At 44.0% G+C, this 9,984-nt stretch overlaps 1 protein-coding gene across 1 annotated transcript; it reads left to right on the forward strand.

The window, feature by feature from the left end:
• Positions 1 to 4,459: 4,459 nt before the first annotated feature.
• LOC131271149 (uncharacterized) lies at positions 4,460 to 9,577 on the forward strand (the record flags this gene model as incomplete). Its single annotated transcript, XM_058272536.1, has 2 exons — positions 4,460 to 5,344; positions 5,645 to 9,577. Coding segments are annotated over exons 1-2 (4,818 nt in total), but the record flags the coding sequence as incomplete, so codon positions are not given.
• Between the last annotated feature and the right edge of the window lie 407 nt (positions 9,578 to 9,984).

The following is a 9,984-nucleotide window of genomic DNA, read 5'->3' on the forward strand; positions in this document are numbered from 1 at the left end:
TTTAAAGAGAATGAGACGATGCAAAATGGTGTTTAGAAGGTGCTTAAGGTGACTTTAAAGAGAATGAGACGATGCAAAATGGTGTTTAGAAGGTGCTTAAAGTGACTTTAAAGAGAATGAGACGATGCAAAATGAGGTTTAGAAGGTGCTTAAAGTGACTTTAAAGAGAATGAGACGATGCAAAATGGTGTTTAGAAGGTGCTTAAGGTGACTTTAAAGAGAATGAGACGATGCAAAATGGTGTTTAGAAGGTGCTTAAGGTGACTTTAAAGAGAATGAGACGATGCAAAATGAGGTTTAGGAAGGTGCTTAAAGTGACTTTAAAGAGAATGAGACGATGCAAAATGGTGTTTAGAAGGTGCTTAAGGTTACTTTAAAGAGAATGAGACGATGCAAAATGGTGTTTAGAAGGTGCTTAAAGTGACTTTAAAGAGAATGAGACGATGCAAAAGGGTGTTTAGAAGGTGCTTAAGGTGACTTTAAAGAGAATGAGACGATGCAAAATGGTGTTTAGAAGGTGCTTAAGGTGACTTATAAAGAGAATGAGACGATGCAAAATGGTGTTTAGAAGGTGCTTAAGGTGACTTTAAAGAGAATGAGCACGATGCAAAATGGTGTTTAGAAGGTGCTTAAGGTTACTTTAAAGAGAATGAGACGATGCAAAATGAGGTTTAGAAGGTGCTTAAAGTGACTTTAAAGAGAATGAGACGATGCAAAATGGTGTTTAGAAGGTGCTTAAGGTGACTTTAAAAGAGAATGAGACGATGCAAAATGAGGTTTAGAAGGTGCTTAAGGTGACTTTAAAAGAGAATGAGACGATGCAAAATGGTGTTTAGAAGGTGCTTAAAAGTGACTTTAAAAGAGAATGAGACGATGCAAAAATGGTGTTTAGAAGGTGCTTAAGGTGACTTTAAAGAGAATGAGACGATGCAAAATGGTGTTTAGAAGGTGCTTAAGGTGACTTTAAAGAGAATGAGACGATGCAAAATGAGGTTTAGAAGGTGCTTAAGGTTACTTTAAAAGAGAATGAGACGATGCAAAATGAGGTTTTAGAAGGTGCTTAAAGTGACTTTAAAAGAGAATGAGACGATGCAAAATGAGGTTTAGAAGGTGCTTAAGGTGACTTTAAAGAGAATGAGACGATGCAAAATGAGGTTTAGAAGGTGCTTAAAGTGACTTTAAAGAGAATGAGACGATGCAAAAATGGTGTTTAGAAGGTGCTTAAGGTGACTTTAAAGAGAATGAGACGATGCAAAATGGTGTTTAGAAGGTGCTTAAGGTGACTTTAAAGAGAATGAGACGATGCAAAATGAGGTTTAGAAGGTGCTTAAAGTGACTTTAAAGAGAATGAGACGATGCCTAAATGAGGTTTAGAAGGTGCTTAAAGTGACTTTAAAGACTTTAAAGAGAATGAGACGATGCAAAATGAGGTTTAGAAGGTGCTTAAGGTGACTTTAAAGAGAATGAGACGATGCAAAAGGGTGTTTAGAAGGTGCTTAAAGTGACTTTAAAGAGAATGAGACGATGCAAAATGAGGTTTAGAAGGTGCTTAAGGTGACTTTAAAGAGAATGAGACGATGCAAAATGAGGTTTAGAAGGTGCTTAAAGTGACTTTAAAGAGAATGAGACGATGCAAAATGGTGTTTAGAAGGTGCTTAAGGTTACTTTAAAGAGAATGAGACGATGCAAAATGGTGTTTAGAAGGTGCTTAAGGTTACTTTAAAGAGAATGAGACGATGCAAAATGAGGTTTAGAAGGTGCTTAAGGTGACTTTAAAGAGAATGAGACGATGCAAAATGGTGTTTAGAAGGTGCTTAAGGTTACTTTAAAGAGAATGAGACGATGCAAAATGGTGTTTAGAAGGTGCTTAAAGTGACTTTAAAGAGAATGAGACGATGCAAAATGAGGTTAAGAAGGTGCTTAAGGTTACTTTAAAGAGAATGAGACGATGCAAAATGGTGTTTAGAAGGTGCTTAAGGTGACTTTAAAGAGAATGAGACGATGCAAAATGAGGTTTAGAAGGTGCTTAAGGTGACTTTAAAGAGAATGAGACGATGCAAAATGAGGTTTAGAAGGTGCTTAAGGTTACTTTAAAGAGAATGAGACGATGCAAAATGGTGTTTAGAAGGTGCTTAAGGTGACTTTAAAGAGAATGAGACGATGCAAAATGAGGTTTAGAAGGTGCTTAAGGTGACTTTAAAGAGAATGAGACGATGCAAAATGGTGTTTAGAAGGTGCTTAAGGTGACTTTAAAGAGAATGAGACGATGCAAAATGGTGTTTAGAAGGTGCTTAAGGTGACTTTAAAGAGAATGAGACGATGCAAAATGGTGTTTAGAAGGTGCTTAAGGTGACTTTAAAGAGAATGAGACGATGCAAAATGAGGTTTAGAAGGTGCTTAAAGTGACTTTAAAGAGAATGAGACGATGCAAAATGAGGTTTAGAAGGTGCTTAAGGTGACTTTAAAGAGAATGAGACGATGCAAAATGGTGTTTAGAAGGTGCTTAAAGTGACTTTAAAGAGAATGAGACGATGCAAAATGAGGTTTAGAAGGTGCTTAAGGTGACTTTAAAGAGAATGAGACGATGCAAAATGGTGTTTAGAAGGTGCTTAAGGTGACTTTAAAGAGAATGAGACGATGCAAAATGGTGTTTAGAAGGTGCTTAAGGTGACTTTAAAGAGAATGAGACGATGCAAAATGAGGTTTAGAAGGTGCTTAAAGTGACTTTAAAGAGAATGAGACGATGCAAAATGGTGTTTAGAAGGTGCTTAAGGTGACTTTAAAGAGAATGAGACGATGCAAAATGGTGTTTAGAAGGTGCTTAGGGTTACTTTAAAGAGAATGAGACGATGCAAAATGGTGTTTAGAAGGTGCTTAAGGTGACTTTAAAGAGAATGAGACGATGCAAAATGGTGTTTAGAAGGTGCTTAAGGTGACTTTAAAGAGAATGAGACGATGCAAAATGGTGTTTAGAAGGTGCTTAAGGTGACTTTAAAGAGAATGAGACGATGCAAAATGAGGTTTAGAAGGTGCTTAAGGTGACTTTAAAGAGAATGAGACGATGCAAAATGAGGTTTAGAAGGTGCTTAAGGTTACTTTAAAGAGAATGAGACGATGCAAAATGAGGTTTAGAAGGTGCTTAAAGTGACTTTAAAGAGAATGAGACGATGCAAAATGGTGTTTAGAAGGTGCTTAAGGTGACTTTAAAGAGAATGAGACGATGCAAAATGAGGTTTAGAAGGTGCTTAAAGTGACTTTAAAGAGAATGAGAGGATGCAAAATGGTGTTTAGAAGGTGCTTAAGGTGACTTTAAAGAGAATGAGACGATGCAAAATGGTGTTTAGAAGGTGCTTAAGGTGACTTTAAAGAGAATGAGACGATGCAAAATGGTGTTTAGAAGGTGCTTAAAGTGACTTTAAAGAGAATGAGACGATGCAAAATGGTGTTTAGAAGGTGCTTAAGGTTACTTTAAAGAGAATGAGACGATGCAAAATGAGGTTTAGAAGGTGCTTAAGGTGACTTTAAAGAGAATGAGACGATGCAAAATGAGGTTTAGAAGGTGCTTAAGGTGACTTTAAAGAGAATGAGACGATGCAAAAGGGTGTTTAGAAGGTGCTTAAGGTTACTTTAAAGAGAATGAGACGATGCAAAATGGTGTTTAGAAGGTGCTTAAGGTGACTTTAAAGAGAATGAGACGATGCAAAATGGTGTTTAGAAGGTGCTTAAGGTGACTTTAAAGAGAATGAGACGATGCAAAATGAGGTTTAGAAGGTGCTTAAAGTGACTTTAAAGAGAATGAGACGATGCAAAATGGTGTTTAGAAGGTGCTTAAAGTGACTTTAAAGAGAATGAGACGATGCAAAATGAGGTTTAGAAGGTGCTTAAAGTGACTTTAAAGAGAATGAGACGATGCAAAATGGTGTTTAGAAGGTGCATAAGGTTACTTTAAAGAGAATGAGACGATGCAAAATGAGGTTTAGAAGGTGCTTAAGGTGACTTTAAAGAGAATGAGACGATGCAAAATGGTGTTTAGAAGGTGCTTAAGGTGACTTTAAAGAGAATGAGACGATGCAAAATGAGGTTTAGAAGGTGATCAGGCAAAAATTGACATTAAACACGTAAACAAAAACATAGGCAATTATGGCAATTACGGCCATAATTGATTTATAGGGCCGAACCCGTTACGTCAAAAAGGGGAACTAAAAGGGAGTTACAAAAAGGTTATAAAAGATAGTTGCAATAAAGCAAAACTCTCTCTTCCACCAAAAATCACCCGGGTAATTATAAAACGCAGCTGAAGCCATCCGAAACATACCCCGAAAGAAAACTCGCGCAAGAACATTGGTGCCGTGACCAGGATTCTTGAAATACGAACGTTGGTTAACTTTATCTTCGCGATTTCGGGCCGTTTTTATTGCGCGATACCATAAACGCTACGTACGCCGTTTTTCGATTCAAAATGCCAGCGGAACCCATCATCCTTTCGTCGAGAAGAGCGATCCTTCTCGTTTCACTCAGCCGTTACGAAAGCTTCGTTCGCGATTTTCAACAAGACCGTGATCTTGTTGAAGTAGAAGCCAGAATATCCAAGTTCGAAAGGTTATGTGAAGATCTTGAAAAGCTGCAGCAGGAGCTTGAAGACGGAGCTACAACCGAAGAGGAGGTCAAGCAAAATGAAGCTCTTCGCGCCGATTTCGAGCCTCGTTTGATACGGGTGGAAGCAGAACTGAAGGCAAAAAGACCCTCACAAGGCTCGTCATTTAATGCCACCGGTAATTCCTTGGCTGGTATTAAACTTCCGACCATATCACTGCCTCAGTTTCATGGGGATTACATGGAATGGCTTACGTTTCGGGACACGTTCGAGTGTCTGATTCACGACAACCGTGATCTTCCCGCCATCCAAAAGTTTCATTACTTGCGCGCAGCGATTAAGGGTGAAGCAGCACAAGTGATAGAAGCGATCACTATTAGCGCGGCAAATTACGAGATAGCGTGGCAGGCATTAACGGCGCGCTACTCCAACGAATATTTATTGAAAAAACGTCACTTGCAAGCACTGTTCACTATGACGCCCGCGAAAAGGGAAACCGCGACCGCACTGCACCTCTTAGTGGACGAGTTCGAACGGCACAAGAAAACCCTTGACCATCTTGGGGAAAGGACGGATACATGGGGTGTTTTGCTGGAACACTTGTTGTGCACCAAGTTGCCAACAAGCACACTGAGGGACTGGGAGGAGCACGCATCAAACGAAGAAAGCCCGACGTATGCTAGCCTGATTGTTTTCTTGCAGCGCCGTATGCGAGTGCTTGAAACGCTATCGGTGAACAAGGAGCAGGATGTCAGTTTTAGCGAAGCGCAACATCATACAAAACGGATGCCACCCACGCGGCTAGGAAGCTTTGCAGCGGCATCAAATGCTGTACGCAAATGCTCTCTGTGCGATTCAGAGCATTTTATTGCAAAGTGTTCCCGATTCATTGCATTGAGCCCGAACGAACGCCATCGCACCGTAATGAACGCACGATTATGTTTGAATTGCCTTCGAGACAATCACCGCGCCCGCGACTGCACTTCGCAGTACAAATGCCGCCACTGTAATTCACAACACCACACTATGTTGCACTCACACACGTCACAGGATCACTCTGCCGGAACATTCTCCACTGCCATGCCAGCTGCGAGCATTGGACCAGCCACTAACGATCACACGGCAAATCTTCAGCGAACTTTCGCAGCAGCAATGGAGCGAGCACCAACGCAGGTTTTGCTCCAAACTGCCATCATCAATATAGTTGATTCTTTCGGATTAGTTCATCCAGCTCGAGCACTTTTGGACAGTGCCTCGCAGCCTGATATGATAAGCAGTCAGCTCGCTCATCGACTGAGGCTAAAAAGAAAGAAGGTTAATGTTATGCTGCAGGGTGCAGGCCAATCTACCCGTCCGCTGAAAGAATCCGTTCACGCGAAGATTGCCTCACGAACGAAACAGTTTGAAGTGGGTGTCGAATTTTTGATTGTCGACAAGTTGATGGCTAATCTGCCGCTGCGGGACGTTAACACGACGAGCTGGAACATCCCGTCCGAGTTGATCCTAGCCGATCCAGAGTTCTACAAATCTTCGGCAATCGACATTATTCTTGGCGCTCGACATTATGCTGCTTTCTTCGAAGGTAGCGCCCAGCTCAAACTAGCACCTACCCTTCCAACTCTGCAGGAAAGCGTATTCGGATGGGTCGTCACTGGTTCGATTGGATCGCCAGAGCCTTCGGAAGGCACTTCTAATGTTGCTCACACGACAGCTGTAATTTGTATGACAACTCTAGAAGAATCCATCGAGCGGTTTTGGAAATCAGAAGAGTTATGGTTCAACGATGGCTACTCACCCGAAGAACGCCAATGTGAGGCTATTTACCGAAACACAACCCAGCGGGATCCATCGGGTCGATACATAGTTCGTCTTCCGAAGCAACCAGATTTCTTTGACAAACTTGGACTGTCAAGGGATATGGCTTTGAACCGCTTCATACTTCTCGAAAGAAGACTCCAACGTGATCCAGACCTAAAAGAAGAATACCACAAGTTCATGAAAGAGTACTTGGAACTGGGGCACATGACTCCCACGTCTCCAGCAGACAATGATCACGGGTATTACTTACCGCACCATCCCGTTTTGAAAGAATCTAGTACGACGACAAAGCTCCGGGTCGTTTTCGACGGATCAGCGAAGACATCTACTGGATATTCGCTAAACGATGCATTGCGTGTCGGTCCAGTAGTGCAAGACCAGTTGCTGGATATAATTCTTCGTTTTCGCACCTACAAAGTAGCGCTCGTTGGTGACATCGCGAAAATGTACAGGCAGATAGAAGTCCATCCTGATGACCGTCGGTTTCAACGCGTGTTGTTTCGATTCTCACCGGATGCTTCAGTGGAGACTTACGAGCTGAATACGGTGACCTACGGGCTTGCTCCATCTTCTTTTTTGGCTACGCGTACGTTGCTGCAGTTGGCCGAGGATGAAGGCACGAACTTTCCGCATGCTGCACAAGCTTTGGTTCAAAATTTCTACGTGGACGACTTCATCGGTGGTGCTGATTCAGAGGAGCAAGCAAAGCAGCTACGAGAGGAGCTCGATGAATTGTTAAAAAAGGGTGGATTCTCTCTGCGAAAATGGACCTCTAGTAAGTTGGCCGTGCTCTCTGGTTTGACGGAGGATCAGATCGGAACGCAGTCAACGCTTCAATTTATGCCCGACGAGAAGATAAAGGCACTCGGTATCGCTTGGGAGCCCGAAGCTGACGTTTTATCCTTCGAGTCGCGGATCGACGCCGACACTAGCTACCCCACAATGCGGTTAATATTCTCTGGCATCTCCCGAATGTTCGATCCGATAGGATTGATATCGCCGATCATCATTCGCGCTAAGTTGCTGATGCAGGAATTGTGGGTGCAGAAGCCTGGCTGGGATAATCCTGTTTCTGACAGCATCTATAAAAAGTGGACATCCATTAAATCCGACTGGCCAATTATTTCCGGTTATAAAAGTGATCGCTACGCTCTCTTACCTGATTCTCGCGTTCAGTTACATACGTTTTGTGATGCCTCTGAAGCCGCGTTCGGTGCATGTATTTACTCGCGTTGTGAAAACAAACAAGGACACGTACGAATCTCGCTATTAGCATCGAAGTCACGTTTAGCACCACTAAAACGGGTTACATTACCGCGATTAGAACTTAATGCAGCCGTTACAGGAGCGCATTTATACGATCGTGTGAAGCAGGCGATGGGACTCGAATCAGCGGAGTCATATTTTTGGTCCGACTCGACAGTTACGCTGCATTGGCTGAGTTCACCGCCCAACAATTGGAAAACGTATGTAGGCAATCGCGTCGCGGAGGTGCAAGCCTACTCACATCTCCATCCCTGGAAACACATTGCGGGATGTTCGAATCCTGCTGACTTGGTATCACGAGGCGTGACCGCAGCAGATTTCGTGAAAAGTGCACTGTGGAGCAGCGGTCCAGAGTGGTTAATTCGTCCAGCGTCTGAATGGCCAAATTCAACACCAACGGTTGCTGATGGTGCCGAGCTAGAGATTCGTCAAGTGAGTGCAGCGGTTGCCGTCATCGAGACAGTGCATCCTTGGTTCGAGCGGTACTCATCATACACCAAGCTTCTACGCGTCATTGGGTATTGCCTTAGATTCGTGCGCAATGCTAAGGAGAAGTGCCGTACTCGCCGCGATCCATTGGAGCCCCCAGCGTCATCAACTATCACTCCGGACCTCATGGAAGCTGCTAAAACTGTGCTATGCAAGCTGGCACAGCAAGACGCATTTCCAACGGAGCTCGAGCGGTTGAGGAAGCGTGAGGTGGTTCCAAAGCGCTCACCACTTAGACGTCTGAGCCCGTTCATCGACAGCGAAGGAGTTATGAGAGTAGGAGGGCGCCTCAAGCTCTCACAACTGCCTTATCAATCGAAACATCCAATTCTTCTGCCCAAGAAGCACATCTTCGCACGCCGCATCGCAGAGCACCTTCATAGAGAACTCATACATGGTGGCGGAAGATTGCTGCTTTCCCAGATTCGCGAAGAATTTTGGCCACTCGACGGACGACATCTGGTGAAAAGCGTCGTTAGACACTGCTTACGATGCATTCGCCAACAGCCCATACTTGAGCAGCAACAAATCGGGCAGTTACCATCATTGCGGATCACACCGAATCGACCGTTCGCGACCATCGGAGTGGACTATGCTGGGCCGATCTACCTACGACCGATCCACAAACGAGCAGAGCCCGCCAAAGCATACCTCTGCGTATTTGTTTGCTTTGCTACGAAGGCTGTTCACCTGGAACTAGTGGGTGATTTGACCACTGCTGGTTTCCTAGCATCACTTCGACGGTTTGCATCGCGCCGAGGACGTCCGTCCCATATCTACTCGGACAACGGTAAAAACTTCGAAGGCGCAGCCCGGGAGCTTAGTGAGCTATTCGAGATGTTCCATGATGAGGAGCAAAGCAACATCATCGTTTCGACTTGTGCTGATATGGGCATCACTTGGCACTTCAGTCCACCAAGGGCTCCACACTTTGGCGGATTGTGGGAAGCTGCAGTGAAGACCGCCAAAAGACACCTGTTTCGCCAGCTGGGCAGCACGAGACTGCCTTATGAAGGATACATCACTGTGCTGCACCAAATAGAGGCAGCAATGAATTCGCGTCCGCTGTTACCTATGTCGGACGACCCCAACGATTTAGCCGCTTTAACACCTGCACATTTTCTTATAGGCACATCCATGAACGCCATCCCCGAGCCGGACTATTCAAACCGAAAGACGTACACCCTGAGCGAGTGGCAGAAGTGGCAACTGCTCGTCCAGCGCTTCTGGAAACATTGGGCCAGCGAGTATCTACAAGAGATGCAAAGGGATACGATGAAGACCTGCAGCAATTCAGATTTTTCACCTGGCAGACTGGCAATCCTGATGGACGAGGCTCTTCCTACAACACAATGGCCACTCGCGCGGATAGTTGAGACGCACCCCGGCACGGATAGTTTGACACGTGTGGTAACATTAAGAACTGCAAAGGGAATTTCGGTTAGGCCAATCGCTAAAATTTGCTTGCTACCGGAGGCAACAAACTGAGCTTATCACCACGTGGAGAATAATTGTTGACGAGTGTCAAGGGGGCGGAGGATGATCAGGCAAAAATTGACATTAAACACGTAAACAAAAACATAGGCAATTATGGCAATTACGGCCATAATTGATTTATAGGGCCGAACCCGTTACGTCAAAAAGGGGAACTAAAAGGGAGTTACAAAAAGGTTATAAAAGATAGTTGCAATAAAGCAAAACTCTCTCTTCCACCAAAAATCACCCGGGTAATTATAAAACGCAGCTGAAGCCATCCGAAACATACCCCGAAAGAAAACTCGCGCAAGAACAGAAGGTGCTTAAGGTGACTTTAAAGA

The sequence above is a fragment of the Anopheles coustani genome, unplaced genomic scaffold (genome assembly GCF_943734705.1).
Source record: "Anopheles coustani unplaced genomic scaffold, idAnoCousDA_361_x.2 U_43, whole genome shotgun sequence".
In the NCBI taxonomy this organism is placed as follows: Eukaryota; Metazoa; Arthropoda; class Insecta; order Diptera; family Culicidae; genus Anopheles; species Anopheles coustani.